The sequence below is a fragment of the Engystomops pustulosus genome, chromosome 4 (assembly GCF_040894005.1).
Source record: "Engystomops pustulosus chromosome 4, aEngPut4.maternal, whole genome shotgun sequence".
NCBI classification, from domain to species: domain Eukaryota; kingdom Metazoa; phylum Chordata; class Amphibia; order Anura; family Leptodactylidae; genus Engystomops; species Engystomops pustulosus.
This window is the reverse complement of record NC_092414.1, coordinates 183,399,588-183,418,024: the sequence shown is the minus strand read 5'-3', so window position 1 is coordinate 183,418,024 and position 18,437 is coordinate 183,399,588. Positions and strand designations below refer to the sequence as shown.

At 42.3% G+C, this 18,437-nt stretch overlaps 1 protein-coding gene across 4 annotated transcripts in view; it reads left to right on the top strand.

The window, feature by feature from the left end:
- The window catches only part of SLC4A5 (solute carrier family 4 member 5), an 81,450-nt gene extending 65,997 nt beyond the window's left edge, over positions 1 to 15,453 (top strand). For 2 of the 4 annotated variants that reach the window (XM_072148831.1, XM_072148834.1), the window contains 11 exons: positions 1,094 to 1,155; positions 2,741 to 2,941; positions 4,581 to 4,694; positions 5,949 to 6,110; positions 6,664 to 6,842; positions 7,015 to 7,087; positions 8,639 to 8,707; positions 10,744 to 10,917; positions 11,152 to 11,307; positions 13,854 to 13,921; positions 14,823 to 15,453. In XM_072148831.1, coding sequence (XP_072004932.1) covers positions 1,094 to 1,155; positions 2,741 to 2,941; positions 4,581 to 4,694; positions 5,949 to 6,110; positions 6,664 to 6,842; positions 7,015 to 7,087; positions 8,639 to 8,707; positions 10,744 to 10,917; positions 11,152 to 11,307; positions 13,854 to 13,921; positions 14,823 to 14,988 — 1,424 coding nt within the window. In that variant the 3' untranslated portion in view covers positions 14,989 to 15,453. Of the gene's footprint in view, positions 1 to 1,093; positions 1,156 to 2,740; positions 2,942 to 4,580; positions 4,695 to 4,889; positions 5,004 to 5,948; positions 6,111 to 6,663; positions 6,843 to 7,014; positions 7,088 to 8,638; positions 8,708 to 10,743; positions 10,918 to 11,151; positions 11,308 to 13,853; positions 13,922 to 14,822 lie in introns of all 4 variants that reach the window. The other 2 variants (XM_072148833.1, XM_072148832.1) reach the window with 2 other exon arrangements.
- Positions 15,454 to 18,437: the final 2,984 nt, after the last annotated feature.

The window sequence follows — 18,437 nt, the reverse complement described above, 5'->3', positions numbered from 1 at the left end:
AACAGGACCCCCATGATCCAAAGAATGGTTATCCCGTTCTCACTAATTGAGCCGCAGGTTGAGCAAGTGGCACCTGGTCCTTTCACTGTGACAGCCAAGCATAGCGCTTAGTTGTCTCTGGCATGGAGTGGCACAGACTTATATCACTGCTTTACCCATCAGTGAGAACAGGGTCTCATTCCCTGGGGGTCCCAGCAGTCAGATCCACACTGATCACCTTGTTATCTTGTACCTACTTATAACCTACTTACATATTACCTACTTATAAACTTGGGACAACCCCTTGAACTGAAAATATAATAGGGTTCAGGGATGAATGTAGCCTTTCTGCTGCCAAACTATAGAAAGTATAATGTCAGTGCAGAGGGCAGGAGTCAATGTATCATTCATTGTGCACAATTATTGTAACTATTGTAACTGATATCTGCCACACCTCTCCTTATTCTCTGCATTCTCTCCCCCGGCTGTCCTGCAATCCATGTAAGTATCACCTTTATATTATCAGATAAATCCAGTTTTTTTCTGGCAATTATATTTAAAACATGTTGGGTTTATTTAAAGGGGTTATCCTGAAATATTTCATTTTATGGCTCTTTAAATAAGAAAGAGCTTATTATACACACCCCTCTCCACACTCCCTTTAAGTAATGGGTCCGGCCATCAATCCTGACCTGTATTTTGTATACAAAGGCCAGTGGTGCCATCCCGAACACAGTCGTGTACCTTTTACAGCATCAGTATAAGGCTGTAGCAAACGCCCAGCTATGGATGAGACAGAACCACTGGCCTCTGTGTAGAGTCCAGCATTGATGGTCTGAGCCATGACTTAAAGGGAGTGTGGAGAGGGGTGTGTATAATAAGCTCTTTAATATCTAAAGAGCCGGAAAATAAATATTCCAGAATATTCCTTTAAATAAAGAAAACATGTTTTTTTAATGTATTTATCATTTTAAAAGCCCCCCCCCCCCCCTCCTCAGCCAAATATACAAATGTTGTATACCTGGACATCCCTTTTTGATAGATCTTTAAGGTTAGCTGCACATCGAGTTTTTGCATAAATGTGAACTCAAAGACGAAACTCTTTCTCTTCCAGTGAACATGACTTTATTCAATGCATCAGCTCTATTTGCACCAAACAACACTAACGTTTCTTTGGTAAGTAAATGACTGTAGATCTGACGTCTGTTACAGAATATGTACTGTACACCCTGTGTCCAATGTGTGTGGGTAGCCACCTGGAAAGTCCTCCACTAGGTGGTAATTTTGTTTACGTACCTGTTAGAGACCAGTATTTTTATGGTTATTTGGATTTATTTTTACTAGATTTAGGTACCCCTTGTGGTTGGTATCTTTGCAGGTGGAAAATTATTGGGGAAAATGCCATAGTTGAAGCGAACCTGTACCCAGGAATGTCATTTTTAGCTGGTAACCGGTTCCAATAGAATATGCTATTCTGATTTTAAAAATGCCTTTTTCAGTATTCTGAATGATTTCAGTAATGTATGACTTTATTTCACATTACCTGACTCCCTGCTAGCAGCGTGTGGTGAGTCCCTGGGGAGTCTCCTTTTCTTCACCCTAATCCAGCTCCCTCACTCCTCCCCACTCCCTATCATGTACATTAAGCAGGCACGATAGGGATGGTATGGAGGAAAGGAAGAAAGCATGAGGAGACTGAGACACACTAGTGATGGGTCAGTCGCGAACGAGCCAGCACTAGGAGCTGACTCTTTTAGGCCAACAATTCTGTCCCGGATACAGATTTTGGGGTGAAAAGTGTAGTGGCTGGCTACCTGAAAAAGATTCCCTAAGTAATTACATAGGGATCCAAAAGAGTCAAAAGAGTCGGCTCTTTATAATGATTGGAGCCTAATGATCCAGCTCACAGGCTGTTTCAGCTACCCCCGGTACTCACCACACCCTACAAGGAGCCAGGTAATGTGAAATAAACTTATATTAAGTACTCAAATGATTCAGAATGCTAACAAAGGCATTTTTAAATCAGCATAACATTGGCTATTGAAACCTGTCACCAGCTAAAAATTACATTCCTGGGGACAGATTCACTTTAAATCTCATATTAAACTGCAACTGTAGAGCTTGGCGTAGAATTATCCGTCAGGGCATCTGGCCGCCGGATACATTAGGAGGCCGGAAGGGTTTCTTCATATGTATTGTAAATACCCCCCAGTACACCCCAATGACAAGCAGGATGGTAAAACCCAGTTGTCAATGTAGTAATATATTTCTAGGAAGAATTAAAGATGGATGGAAAATAAAAATGGAGATACCTAGAACTTACTGCATAAGACACCTGAAGAAGAGAGATTAGTGGACCTGAACTTTCCGTTCGGGTTCAGGGTTTGGGTGTGCCCTGCCCGACTGGCACCTAGCCATGGCTTTCATTGGCCTGGGGTGTCCCCTTGACCAATAACAGCCATGGCTAGTAGCTAGGGGTGTTAATTTGCCAGATTGGCTGTTGGGCGGCCAATCTGGCAATATGTCTGGGTCCACTCATCTCAATTGGTGATATTATATTTAAGTAGAAATCTGCTATATATCACGATATATTGAGCAGATCACTTTAAAATGGATTATACCACTAACTATGACTCTAGGATCAGTTAGTGCTTGTATACATCGTATGAATGGAGAGAATGTGGTGCAGATATACTGTACCTATGGAGTAGTGTTGTTCTAAAAATATGTTGGTTATCGTCTTTCCTATATGAATTCCAAGTACAATAATATGAATAACACAGCTTTGGACTGGAGCCAGCTTAGTATGAAGGAATGTCTGAAATACGGAGGAAGTCTCCTGGGAAACTCATGCAATTATGTGCCTGACCTGGCGCTAATGTCCTTCATCCTTTTCTTCGGAACTTATTCCATGACTTTAACTTTGAAGAAATTCAAGTTTAGTCGATACTTTCCCACCAAGGTAAGGGGAATTTCATTCTATTTTACTGTCTATATATTAACAGGTATTGATTTATACACTAATCAGGGACCCACTTTACTGTAGCTCCTTAGACTACCACCTCTAATAACTCTGAACTATTTGCCCTATTTAATATGTGTTGCCATTGATTCCAGTACAGTGGATTCTTTTTCTCTTGCCCTCTTAGTGGCATTAATTTAAGCATCTAATATGCTAATTAGTTATTTATTATTATTATGGGTGGGTGATGTTTGCTTTACCCTACAACCACCCAACTGACAATAGAAGGCCAAATAAAGAAACTAACAGCGATGGTTGCTTGGCAATAATTGGGTCTAGAGAAAATAAAAATCAGCAGAGAGGTACCAAATAAAGGATGCAAAGAGTCGGAGATGTAGTGGTGGTGAAAGGGCCTCTTTAAGACCACACCTCAATCAAGTTGGTGGCCTGACTTTAATTGGTTCATGTACAACATGAACTTACAGGATCTCACCATATCTTAAAATGCAGAAAGGCCAAACTTGTAACTTATAACTCCTCAAGCCTTTAGAGGTAGAAAAGTTTAGCTGATCAGTCTGGGGTGCTCCAGGTTACGTTACCGGAGGGCCTCTGAGCTCCTCGTCCTATAAGATATTTACTCCCTCTCACTCGCCCAGTCCCGCCTGGTCCCTGACATCACGGTCTCTCTGCAATGTGAACGAGTGGGAACAGGAGGGACTGGAAGAGTAATGGGGGGAGTGAAAACATTATGAGACAAGGAGCTCTGGTGATGTAATACAGAGCACCCCAGACTGATTAGCATAATTTTTTATAACTTTGTATCACAAAGGATTCATCAGGAGCTTGTAAGTAGGACTAGTCTACCATCAGTGAAACTTTAAGTAAGTTAAAGGACACCTGTCATCAGGTCTCTGCCACTAGTCCTGTCACCACTACCTGTTGGAGCAGCTCACAAGGATCCCATCACAGCCTTTATCTAGTTATTTCATACATTAATCATTATAAAATAATCTATTCTTTATTATGTAAATGAGGCTGGTCACATGGTCAGAGGCAGTGATGTCACCCCTGTTCCCCCTCCCCTCTCTTCCCCCTGCTCATGTCTGTGTGTAATGTATAGTAAAGCATTGCTAGTGTGTGTGCTGTATCTGCTGACATGCTGCATCCTCCTAATACACAGAGACACAGACATCAGCTACACAAGTACCTGACATGTTCTGCTATAACATGGCTGCCTGGAGCTATTGTATCTTTCACATACACATGCACACAAAGGCTGCAGGAGGCGTGGCCACAGGAAGCACATGGAGCAGCCATTACGCCATTACATTGAGCAGCTGTCAGTCAAGCGCTGGGGGTGTGGCTGTGCCTCCCACTCATGAATAAGCTGGACAGCTTGAATATGCTAATGACTCATTGGACATTTCACAGGTCATTTGCATACAGCTTTAGGACCTCATTGCTTAGGTTTACAGGCATGTAGAGGGACAATGAAGGGATAGAGGCAATGCTTTCTAATGGCAGTTTATGAAAATATATTTGGTTTAGGGGGGTTATTTTGCTTGACGGGTTCTCTTTAAGTAACTCCATTAAGTACTGTTATATTTTTGTTAACCGCCCTGTTTACCTATTTCCTCAGCTCCGTACCCTGGTGTCTGATTTTGCCATTGTCTTCACCATCCTTCTCTTCTGCGGTGTGGATGCATATTTTGAGCTGGAGACACCCAAATTGCATGTTCCTAGTGAAATTAAGGTTGGCCCACGGCTGGTGTCTATGTTACCTCTATGTCTATCCAAATCCTTTTCACTCCTCCTCTTTACTGTTAGCTGTATAGCATGTAGATTGACGGACAGATATTATATTTATTGGATTAAAATGTTTGATCTTTTCTCGTTCTTTCTCTAACTTACTTTCCTCCTCCTCTTTTCTACATGCTGCGCTCTTAAGCTTCGTAAACTTATTAGCGACTTCTCAATCTTCGTGTCCATTCTAATCTTTGTTGGTCTGGACATGCTCTCTGGATTAAACACTCCTAAACTTCAAGTGCCTACTGAGTTCAAGGTAAAGAATTATGTGTTAATGGAAGCCTTCAGTCGTATGTCGGAATTGCCATTTTTATTGCTATGCTCAACTGTTTATGGGAAGCTTCCACCCAGAAGCAGACATAAGTCTAGATGAAACATAGGTTTTCAGATTTTCTCATCTAATTAATACTCTAGATCAGTGGTGGCGAACCTATGTCACGGGTGCCGGAGTTGGCACTCAGAGCCCACCCCAACACAGTTTGTTTCTCGAGGCTTTCTATTGTGGTCTAAGACAGCGAGGACATGCCATGCTCAGTGCTATTTTAAAGCGACACATCCTTGACTGCATGGAAGAAAGATATATTCCAAATTTCTCCATCTTATTTCTATTGTATTGATGTCTGCAGGACAGAAATACGATTGAAACCTGTAATGCAGCAGTATCAACAAGTTACTAATTAAATAGTCATATTGGCACTTTGCGAAATGAGCGTGGATTTTGGTTGTAGTTTGGGCACTCTGGCTTTAAAAGGTTTGCCATCACTGCTCTAGATCATAATAGGTGCCTAATTGGCTATTAAGAAGAGTAAAGGACCATACACAAGCCTGTGGTTAGATTTGGTTGCCATTTTGGACCAAAGAGCGTTACTACAACCCAATGAAACACATTTCAGGACCCCACTTTAGATGCCTCCTAATACTTACAGCTCCTCCCTTCCTGCGCCACTTCTACTCTGGGTGATACTACACTGGCTCTTGATGTCCTAGTAGGTGACTAGGTACCAAGGATAGTTGAGTATTTGGTGGCATCTAATCTGGGGTCTATATTTTCTCTGTTTGGTATGCAGCCTATTACTTAAAAAACTGTACACACTTGTGGATCTTTTGGGGGGCTCTAGTGGATGAAGCTGACCATGTCAGGATATAGTCAGGTAATACAATTAGAAGAGAATATCCAGTGACGATGGTTGCTTTATTCTAGCCAACAAGACCAGACCGCGGCTGGTTTGTTTTTCCATTTGGGAAGAATCCTTGGTGGATTTATCTGGCCAGTGCATTACCTGCTCTTCTGGTGACAATTCTGATCTTTATGGATGAGCAGATCACAGCAGTCATTGTCAATCGTAAGGAAAATAAGCTAAAGGTAAGCATATTATATCGGATATTTCTGATGTTGATTTCCTCTGTGTCATTGACAAGTTGGGAAGTAGTTGCACAGTGGGAATGGGGTAAGGTAATCTGCAGGCGCTGTATGTATGTAAGCTCGTATAGCTGTAAGTTTGATCGGGAGTTTGATATGTTAGCTTAAATCGGCAGTATGAGGTGGGTTATTTTGTTTAAGAACATAAGGATCGGGCATGTGGATGCCCAACATGCATGATCCTTCCTTCCTGCAACATTACGAGTCATATTGAGACACCAACCTCCATGGTAGAATTGATGGCCTCTACTGCAGAAATCAGTAGGTTTTATCAATTTTCGTGTAGTATATTTGAACACTCTAATAGAATTCAGACAATTGAAGGAATTCTGAATTTTTAAATATTTGTTTATTTGATCATTTTCAATGTATTTATATTGGCCAGTATTATCAATGACCTATCAACTTTAAAATGGTTTGTGAACCAAGGCTAGACTCACATGTATATATCAGAACTATGTACTTTGTGTGAAATCGTCAATGTTTTACTTTTCAGAAAGCCTGCGGTTATCATCTCGACCTCTTCTGGGTTGGCGTTCTGTTGGCCGTTTGCTCCTTTATGGGTCTACCTTGGTATGTGGCGGCAACAGTCATCTCCATTGCTCATATTGACAGCTTAAAAATGGAGACAGAGACCAGCGCCCCCGGAGAACAGCCACAATTTTTGGGAGTGAGGTAGGTAGAAAGCATTCACTTGCAGTAGGAGCTGAGAAGAATACAAGAAGTAGTCATCTAGTAATAGGTGGTCCGAGACTAGACTAGGAAGCAGAGGGTGGCTATCTTTATTGAGCAGTCTGAATGTTAATATTTCACCAATTTGTCGTATTCTGCTTTTCTTTCTTAACAGGGAACAAAGAGTGACCGGAATTATAGTGTTTGTTCTTACTGGGGTCTCAGTCTTCATGGCTCCAATACTTAAGGTAGATTTTTATTTTGCATCCTTATATCCCATAAACATTTTTTGAAAAAGTGTGTTTTATACAACAGATTCTACCGCAGGTTTTAAAGTGGAGCCCAGCTGTATAGCCAAAAACTTTATATCCCTACAATAGTATCCGCCATCCGCAGCTTAGCCGTGTGCATATAAGGCATTTCACCCAGCTATCCCACAACCCTCATCTGTACTGATGAGCAGGGATGAACCTAAGCTCTCTGCTGCCTGAGGCGAGCGCCCGTCTAATATTAATATATCAGGTTATTTTTTTTTAGTAAGTGTGTTTTCCATATAGTATTTTACACCCATGCTGACATCTGGGGTGTAGATACACTATTTTTAAGTGTCACTGCTTGCTTTGTAGCAAGTGACTGTTCCCCTGATTCTGCAATTAACCCAATCTTGCTACAGGTGGTTGCCTGAGGCAAAAGGCTCAACTCGCCTCATGGTTCACCCCTGCTGAAGAGGTACAAGAACCCTAACAGTGTAACAGCGGTGCCTACTATGAATGTCTGTGGTCTGGCTACTATAATAATATATAAGAAAAGAAACACAAAACACACCAATAATTCTATATCTTTCTTTGTACGTTATGTCCTATATACAGGCAGTCCCCGGGTTACGTACAAGATAGGGTCCGGAGGTTTGTTCTTAAGTTGAATTTGTATGTAAGTCGAACCTGTATATTTTATAATTGTAGATCCAGACAAAAAAATTGTTGGCCCCAGTGACAATTGGAGTTCAAACATTTTTTGCTGTAATGGGACCAAGTATTATCAATAAAGCTTCATTACAGACACCTTACAGCTGATCAGTGCAGCCTGGGACTATAGTATAGAATTCTGAAAGCTTCACCAGAGGTCAGAGGGGTCTGTCTGTAACTATGGGTTGTCTGTAAGTCAGGTGTCCTTAAGTAAGGGACCGCCTGTATTGCAGTATGTTGGCTGGAAGGTGTTGGAAAGGAGATCTAGTATTTAGATCTAGTTTAGTTTGTTTCCATTCAGGCTGAATAAAGCTTTGAGCAGCATGAAGTCTCTCCTATATTGCCAAAAATGCTTTACAATTAAAAAAATGCACAGGCGGTCCCCTACTTAAGTACATCCGACTTACATACGACCCCTAGTTACAAACAGACCACTGAATGTTGGTAATTTCCTGTATTTTAGCCTTACGCTACAATAAACAGCTGTAACAGTTATCACAGGTGTCTGTAATGAAGCTTTAGTGTTACTCCTGGTTCTTATGAGAATCCAACATTTTTAAAATCCAATTGTCACAGAAACCAAAAAAAATTTGGCTGGGGGCTACAATTATTAAATATACAGTTCCAACTTACATACAAATTCAACTTAAGAACAAACCTACAGAACCAATCCTGTACGTAACCCGGGGACTGCCTGTATAAAATGCCAGATAATACAAAAAAAGATATTGCGGTGGTAATTTGCTAAATTTACTGAGACTTAGTAGTGTAGTCTTGTCCTGTGGTAGCCATACAAAACTAAATTACTAAGACTTGTTTTGTCTTTATTTTTAGTACATACCAATGCCTGTCCTTTATGGTGTTTTTCTTTACATGGGCGTTGCTTCACTCAATGGAATCCAGGTAATAGTCAGAAGTTTTGCTATAGATGACATTGTTACATTTCACACTATAACTGTACCATTTACCCTAATGCATATATCAATGTGACATTCAACTTAATGGTGAGTAACCTTGTTCACAGCCTTTTATTAAAAATATAATAAATTAATAAACACAATTTAACTTCATAAAGCAGCAAAATTACAGCACAGGGGTAGCCGCCATAACAGCCGCTATGGGCCCCGCACTGTCAGGGGGCCCAGCACCAGTCCTGTCAAACTAAAGAATAGAGGAGGTGCATTGTCATATACATATTATGCTGAACATTATACATCATTATATGTATATAACAGAGCACATATTCCACGGTACACAGCTGATCCGGGAGCTCAGATGTGAAATCTCAGGGGAGGGGACAGCAGGGAAGCAGGACTAGGAAGTTCTCATCTCTACTTCCCCCATGTGGCCAGCAGATTAGAAGACTGCCTGACAGTGAGCATGTACATTCTGTGTGTGCACACTGTATGTGTGAATATGCTGTATTTGTATATTTGTGTGTATGATGTTGTTATGTTGTGTGTGTATATGCTATATAAACTGTATGTATGTGTGTATATGGTGTATGGTGTCTATATACTGTATGTATGTGTGTAGATGGTGTATGGTGTTTATATACTGTATGTGTACTATGTCTCTATACTGTATGTATGTATATGCAGTATGTGTGTATATGATGTTTCTATACTGTATGTATGTGTATATACTGTATAGCCTCTACTAGTTACTCCCCTGGTGAAGACTTGGTGGAGCTGCTGTGACTCACTAAACCTTCCTTCTGTAAATACTAATTGGAGATATCTACCGGTAAAGTTGCAGTAAAGAATGTGATTTATGTACAGCTCTCCATTCTCAACTGCAACTTAAAGGGGTTATCCGGGTTTAATTTTTTTTTTATGGCCGGGGTGGGGAGGGATAATTAAACATAATAAACATGTACTTACCTCCTCCGGTGCTGCCGATGTCCCGCGCCGCGGCCCGTCTTCTCCGTGCGCCGGTTTCATTACACCGGCGCACAGGGAGCTTCCGGCCGGCCGGAAGCTCCCATGCGCACCATCTCTCAGCGCTTACAACGCTGAGGGCGCGTTCACACGTTGCATTTTGGTTGCGTTTTCATTGCGTTTGAAACGCATATACAACAGCTGATGTGAGGTAATTTGCCTAATTACATTACCGTTTACGTTTGTAAACGCAATGTTAACGCATGTGTTAACAAAACGCATGCGTTAACGCTTTGTTAACGCATGCGTTAACATCGCGTTTACGATGCGTTTTGTAAACGGAAACGTTTACAGTGCTGTAATTAGGCAAATCACCTCTCCTCAGCTGTTGTATATGCGTTTCAAACGCAATGAAAACGCAGGTCAAAACGCAACGTGTGAACGCGCCCTCAGAGATAGGGACGCATGGGAGGAGCCGTCCACATCGTGGACCGGAAGCTCCCTGTGCGCGGCTTCCTTGCCCCTGTTTGTTTACAGGGGCACGGATCGAAGTGACCGCGGCGCGGGACATCAGCGGCGCCGGAGGAGGTAAGTCCATGTTTATTATGTTTAATTATCCCTCCCCACCCCGGCCATAAAAAAAAAATTAAACCCGGATAACCCCTTTAATCAGTGGATATCTCTAGTTCTGTGACTCCTAGAAAAACAATCCTGATGTGATATTAACCCCTTAGTATGTCACACATTGGCTGCTGGTGTTTGAAGAGGGCTCACAGGCTCCCAAAATGTCCAATCTATCTAAATATAACAACAGTTATTCCCGACGTTTAACCCCATAAAGAGAAAAAGTGAAGTCACATGGTCTCTAAAAGGTTCTCCATCACTGCTATTGGCGATTGCAGAAGAGAGGCAAAGCTGAGAGTCCCAGAGGGTGGTCAGTGACTGCGGGGGGCTCAGTGATATTCATGTTCTATTTTATGGTCTGTTTACCAATATTAGTAAGATGGGAAAAATTGCAATCTAATAAACAGAACCATTTCTTGTCTCGTTTCTTGCCAGTTCTGGGACCGCTGTAAGCTCTTCATGATGCCATCAAAGCACCAGCCTGACTATGCATATCTGCGGCATGTTCCTCTACGCCGAGTCCATCTCTTCACTCTGGTCCAGATTATCTGTCTCGCTGTTCTGTGGGTTCTGAAATCTACAGTGGCTGCCATCATTTTCCCAGTTATGGTGAGGAACAAATGTGACAAATACTTCTGATGATTTAGTAGTAGGTTAAACCATGGCCCATCATCAGCCGCCCCTTTCTCACCTCCAATGTTATGGTCTTCTAAGGATCAATGTCCTAAGATGTAAAACCATAGGATCCAAAATGGGTTTCTTTCTTATTCCGTGAGACTCCATAAGCTTGAGCCGATCAAGTCATGGATCCTAGGTTGAATTGTGACTCTGGTTTCTTTCCAGATCCTTGGCCTAATGATGGTGAGAAAGATGCTGGACTGGGTCTTCAGCCAACATGACCTCGCCTGGTTGGATGACATATTACCAGAAAAGGAGAAGAAAAAGGAGGATGACAAGAGCAAGAAGAAGAAAGGGAAAGATGAAGTGGATAGCGATGATGTAAGTCTGAATGACCAGGACTTATTCCATCAGATGTTTGCCTAATCCATGGTCATGGATTCTAAAATTCTCCAACATTGGAGCCTATGGAGGCTGTAGAGACATTGGGGAAGATTTACTTACCTGGTTCTGTCGCGATCCCCGAGGTGCGTTGTCCGCCGAGGATGAAGTCCGGCGCGATTCCCTAAGATCGTGCGCCCAATTTCCTGCATGTGTCGCTTCCCCGCTGAGGTCCGCCGGAATTCACCTTCTTCTTCCCGGTGTATGTGAGTGCATTGTCTTGCGACACGATTTGTGTCGCATGCAAGTCGGCGCGATTGCACCAAAATCCGATTGCGTGTGCCAAAAACCCCACTTCGGAAATAGTCGGGAAACCAGACGAAAATGCGCCGTGCAGACCCTTAGTAAATGTGCCCCAGAATTTATATTTCCCTGCAGCAAAATGCCACCAGATGGCGCTGGTACTACATTATAGGTAGAACCAATGTAGTGTTAACCGGTTATAACTGTTGTAACTAAGGTAACAGTTTCATAATCCAATCATCATGCATTATACACATTGGGCTATAACGCTGGTTATATATTCCAGGGATTGTTGATCATTTTATATAAACTACATTGATACAAATGAAACACCCATTCCCTTGCAGAGATCGTGTAGCTCCAATCTGCGTTTCGATCCGTGGACCCTTCAAAAAATGGGAAACTGGCTTAAATGTCATTGGCCTTTTGCCTCTATTTAAACTTGGTCATGTGATTTTCTGCACACGTGTGTTGTATCTAAGCAACAGAACGCAAAAAACGTGTAGACCAGAATGCAATCTGCAAAAAAGTGAGACCCATAAACTTCAATTGGAAGACACTAGATGCAAAAATAGCTAAAAACAGGTCAGGATCTGAGATTACTGCCATGCAAATACAGCACTAGGAAAAAGTGAGAATGAATCCATTACACAAAATAAAAGGCTTAAATTATCTTCGGATACAGATACGGGAGAACGGTCCGCAAAAACATTTGTGTGAAATGGAGCTTATACTTCGTTTTCTATGAAATTACTGGGCTTATGTTGCGTCACAAGTTTGACTATCTGTCCCTACCCGGATACTGTGCACAGAGCAGCAGTGATTTATGGCTCTCACATCATCCCCTGCCCCGAATACTCTTCATTTGTTCTGCATATTATAAGTAGTGAAAGGTAATAGGGGCGAGGCAGGGCACGGCACAGGAGGCAGCATGGATTATGTTTCCATAGTTCAGGAATACAATACACTCAATGGGGCTTATTTACTAAGGGTCCACGGACACACTTTTGTCTACGGACTGTCTGACGTTTTGGGGTTTTGCACAGCTGTGACAAGTATTTAACATGGGGTTGTGTCGCAGGCGATCAGATCTTGGCACAACAGGGCTGCCATCGGATGATCCGACTGATTCGGACTGGGCGCGGGATTTAACTTTCAAATTGTGTTGCAAGACAATGCACTTACATGCACAAGGAAGAAGTGGGTGAACTCTGTCAGACCTGAGCGGGAAAGTGACACATGCAGGATATCGGGCGCACGATCTAAGTGAATCGCGGCAGATGTGCATGATCGTCGGACAATGCACTTTCTGTGAACTCCAGCAGACGGGTAAGTAAATGTGCCCCAATGTGATGAGTGTGAGGACAAGCACCTACTATGCTCCCTAAAAATAAGACAGTGGGGCACATTTACTAACGGTCCGCAGACCGCACTATCGTCAGAATATCTGATGATTTCCGATGTGCGCCAAGTTTAGAAGGGTTTTTTGTCGCACACGATCAGAGGGTCGGCAACGCAAATCGGGGGGTCGGCCGTCAGGCGATCCGACAAATTTGGACAATGCGCGGGATTTAACATCTTATCTTTCCATGAACAAGAATTCACTATTATTGTTGAACAAATAATCCACTTTTCTAACATCCTTAAGTCTCCAAACTCTGAATTTCCTGCTGAATTTCTTGTGACTTGGTTTCTATTAGAATAATTGGCCCCAATCTCTCATAAAACTTGGTCGCTATGGGCAACATAGGCAGATCCTTTTTTTAAAAGCAGTTACCTAAATTGCCCCTTCAGGTTTGCTATGAATCCTGACAGGTCTGTCTCAGTGGGTATCTGTATTCTTCTTGAAATAACAAACCTGAATCATATTTTCTTGCAACTCTGCGTCAATGTGGTGTAATTACAGAAATAATGCATCTCAATTTCTGGCTTCAAATTGCACAAACATCCTTCACCATAATGAAGAATATGGCACAAAACGTGGCAGGAAGGAAGTGGTATAACAACTTTCCTTATGCTGTATTCACCCTTTCCCAATGAGTTCCTCTGTTATTCCTCTTGAAAATGTGAAAATACATTGACAACTGGGTGTGGCCGTTCCCCTGCTCAATGTATTTACTGAAACAGACAAGTGACTGGTCATTGAATCAAAGCTCCTGCAGAGGGCAGCCTCAGCACGCGGCTATACACTTGTACAACCCTGGCTGATAATCTATTATCCTGTCATGTTCTTCTATATACAGGAGAGAACCGGCCATTCAGGGGCTCAGCATTCAGATTCCTCAGCGAATGGCTCTGATATGGATCGCAGGTAAGTGCACCCTAAGTGCACAAGAATTTAAAGTGGCATTTACACAACAGTCAGACGGGTTATTGAGGAATCTAAGCTACCTTCACATCCGCAATAGGAAGAATGTGCAGGATTATAATCTTATACTCACTACTAGAAAGAGATCTGCTTACTGTCAGTGGATCCAATGATTTATGTGTAATACATTCTAATAGATTTTACCCCACTAAACTACCAGCCCCCTCAGGTAGGATATGAAATGTCCTTTCTAGAATTCCCTCTTTTATGTGAAATCTCACCCGTTTAACTATAATAAAAAAAGGTTTTTCATGTGAAAATGAGCAGAGAAGAGTCATATTTCCCTGAGATGAGTCAAGTTTAGAGGCTGCAGGGGGAGTGTCACTTCAGACCTGTCTTTAGTTTTCTATTAACAAGAATCATGGTGCATGGTGTCGTATCAAAGATAGGACTCTCATCTTTGAGGTCAGTTTGTAGTTCTGTGAGATACAGATGGTTAAAACTTGATCTTTACCTGAAAGTGCTAAGTGACATCATATTACTTTATTGGTCCCCTGTAGAGTAAGTTTACAATTTTTCTCTTGCCAAACAACCCCTGTCTTGAGCATATCAAACTAACAAAACACTGATAAAAGTTCTGCCTCCATCTTTTGAAACTTTCCAAAAGTTTGCAAACTTGGCTGCTTTTAAGCAATAAAGTTGGTTTGCACTGACAGCAAGCAGAGATCTTGGTATCGGAAAGTAGAAACCCCCTTTAAACTTCCAAAGATATAAACAGGAATACTGTGTTATGCCTTATGCATGCCCGGACATGGAGAATCCTTGTCTCTTAGGTCTTGTATTTGGTATAATTGTGTATCTTCCTGTAAATGAATGACTGATTGTTTGCTCGTCCTTACTACAGCATAACCCTGCATCTGAAGATCTCCTGCCCCCCGTCTCCAGCTATCAGCTATCCGAGAAATCCAGTCGGCGCTGTCCCACAAGTGAAGATTGAGATGGACTCGGAGTATGATGACTCTGACCTAGAGAAGAATCCTAGAGATCGCGGCAGCGAAACCACCTTATAGCAATTGTAGTAGATCCCGTCTGCCAGACTGCCACTCCTCCTTGTCCTGGGACTGTGCTGGGGGGTGGCACTAGGGCATATGGGTATCTTTCCAAAAGGGTGGTAGCACCTGGCTCTCTGTACAAAGGACTTTTGCCATTTTCATTTCTCCTGAAAGGTCAAATGCAGAAGCAAAACCGCATCCAGCGTTCTCATGCGGGGCCATGTCTGGCCATGACTGTTCTTACTGTATAGGCACCTGTCTAGGGCAGCACTGATCATGGGTGTCATAGATATTTGATTTTGTTGACTTATTTATTGTATTCCGTACATAAGGCCCATGGCAGTCTGCTATTAACACGGTCAAGTAATAGGACACGAAAGATGATTGGATCTTGCAGTGCGTGAAGCTTTAGTTGTGTCTTCTTTACATTAGTTCAATTACTATGACAATTGATGGCCATAATAAATGTATTTATGATCTTAATTAATTAGTCTGCTCAAATATGTCACATCCATAGTGATTTCCTCTACCAATATCTATGCTGCTAATACTTTGGGTATTGTTATCCAATATGAGATATGATCATTTGCCAAGCCATAGATTTTCTTCACTTATACTATGGTCTATATAGCTTTTAAAATCACATGTATTTAGTACAACTAACCCCCACTATCACCAATGAGTTTGGGTGCAACATCAAGGTCATTTTGGTGAATTGGATGGGTCATCAATAGGGAAGGAATTGAGAGAGATGCTGCTGTGTGATTCGCTGGAGAGAATTCCTGAGAGAGGGGTGAATGAGGGGTTTGAAAGAGATGCTGCTGTGTGACTGATTGAAGAGAAACAAAACGAAAAGGAGGAACAATGGGGGTCATTTACTAAGGGCCCGATTCGCGTTTTCCCGACGTGTTACCCGAATATTTCCGATTTGCGCCGATTGTACCTGAATTGCCCCGGGATTTTGCCGCACGCGATCGGATTGTGGCGCATCGGCGCCGGCATGCGCGCGACGGAAATCGGGGGGCGTGGCCGAACGAAAACCCGACGTATTCGGAAAAACCGCCGCATTTAAGAACCGAAAATGTGTCGCTCGGGACCCGCTTACCTTCACTCAGACGGCCTCGGTGAATTCCGGCGCGTTAAAATGCTTTTCAGCGCAGCAGCGCCACCTGGTGGACGGCGGAGGAACTACCTTATTAAATCCCGGCCGGACCCGAATCCAGTGCAGAGAACGCGCCGCTGGATCGCGACTGGACCGGGTAAGTAAATGTGCCCCAATATGTGCAAAAAATGCTCCATATGGGCACATGAAAAAACTAATGAATAAAACAAAAAGAAACATGTGCTATTCCAAAATGCAATCTTTATTAGTACATACACAGAACACACCAAAAAAGAAAAAAACATTTAAAAAGGATCAAAATCCTCTATACAAAAACACAGGGAGGGTAGGGCATATGATAAATACCCATCAAACCAACATCTCCCTGTACAGCCCCCAAGCCTTAAACCTGTCCAGCTATAGCAATACAAAAAGATGTCAGAAGCAACAGAAATGTACTACAATAATATGGCAAAAAATAAGGCCAGTGTACAAAACATGGTAAAACAAAGTGTGAAAATAGTTACCAAGATAACGCTGGGCTGGCAGGCAAAAAGGAAGGGGGGGGCTGGAAGAGGCCCCACGCGTATCGCCACTCACAGTGGCTTCCTCAGGGGTGACTGGTGTGATGAATGACAAAGTATAAATACCTGTGTGGATGTAATCAGTGGCAGCAGGTGTTGGAGCGCTGTGATGAAAGAAATGAGCGTTCGGACGCATTTCTGTTGCTTCTGACATCTTTTTGTATTGCTATAGCTGGACAGGTTTAAGGCTTGGGGGCTGTACAGGGAGATGTTGGTTTGATGGGTATTTATCATATGCCCTACCCTCCCTGTGTTTTTGTATAGAGGATTTTGATCCTTTTTAAATGTTTTTATTCTTTTTTGGTGTGTTCTGTGTATGTACTAATAAAGATTGCATTTTGGAATAGCACATGTTTCTTTTTATTTTTTACTGATTGAAGAGAATTCAACTGAGGGGGTTGAGAGAGACGCTGGCTGTTTGACTTGCTGAAGAGAAATCAGGTCCCTCATTCCCTCCTTCACTTCAGCAAGTCACACACAGCCAGCATCTCTCTCAACTCCCTCATTTCCAAATGGGGCGGATTTAGCAGTGTCAGAGTCATGTAAGAGGCGTCATTTAGCTTGTAGTAGCTTATAGATTGTATGTTATAGCTCCCCAACCTCCATGACTGGATCAAAACTAACAGAGGACACCAATAAAAGTGTTTTTCGGGAGAACTGTGGCTCTATTTCCATGGATAGAGGCATCAGTGAAACATGTATAAAGATATTTAAAAAGTACTGTGTGTGGTTTGTAGGGGGTGACATGTTCCCATTACGGTAATTGTCCTGGAAATGTATATAACCCCGGACTAGTCCACTAATTTTTTAATAAAATGGTCCTATCTTGTATAGCCAAAGGAAGCATGAATAAACTTACACTCTGGGAGGGGTACCAGGCATCCAACCAATAGATCCAGATTAATATTGTATAACATTATAGTGTCAATATTAATATCTTTAACCCTTTCCACCAGTCAGATCAGAAATACAGCTTCAACACCAGGAATGAACAGTAGATGGTGGCAAATACAAAGGAAGAAAAATAGTTTTCCTGTAAATGAAATGACAGGTGATCAGACTCTGAGTTCCTATATGATGCTCAAAGAAAACAGGTTTAGTTCATAATGCCCTACTTAGTGGGCCATTACATATTAAGAAAATGGTTATGGGCTTCATTATTTTTGACCATGTTTTTCATCCCACAATTACTAAATGCAGTGGTGGATACAGGGGGGGGGGGGGGCATTTATTAATAACAAAGCAGGGTCCTATTTTTGGTGCCCGACTTGTGCAGTAAGGTAGACTGGGATGTTAGATTGTGGCACAAGCGCTTAATGAATGGGCACACATCCAAAAAGGTTATAAACTGACTCTATGGGGCTTATTTACTTACCCATCCGGAGGAGTTCACCGAAAGTGCTTTCTCTGACGATAATGCACTGTGCCGCGATTCACTAAGATCGTGCGCCAGATATCCTGCATGTGTCGCTTCCCCGCACAGGTCCAACAGAGTTCACCATCTTTTTAGTGGTGCATGTAAGTGCTTGATCTTGCAACACAATTTTAATGTTAAATCCCGCCCTCAGTCCGAATCAGTCGGATCCTCCGACGGCCCGTCCCCCAATTTTTGTTGCATGAAAGCCAACGTAGCTGCAGCAAAATCCGATCCCATGCGACACAATCCCCTCTTAAATACCTGTCACAGCCGTGCAATCCCCGAAAACGTCTGAAAATTCAACGAAAGTGTGTCTGCGCACCCTTAGTAAATAAGCCCCTATTTTCATGAAGGTGAAATAGAA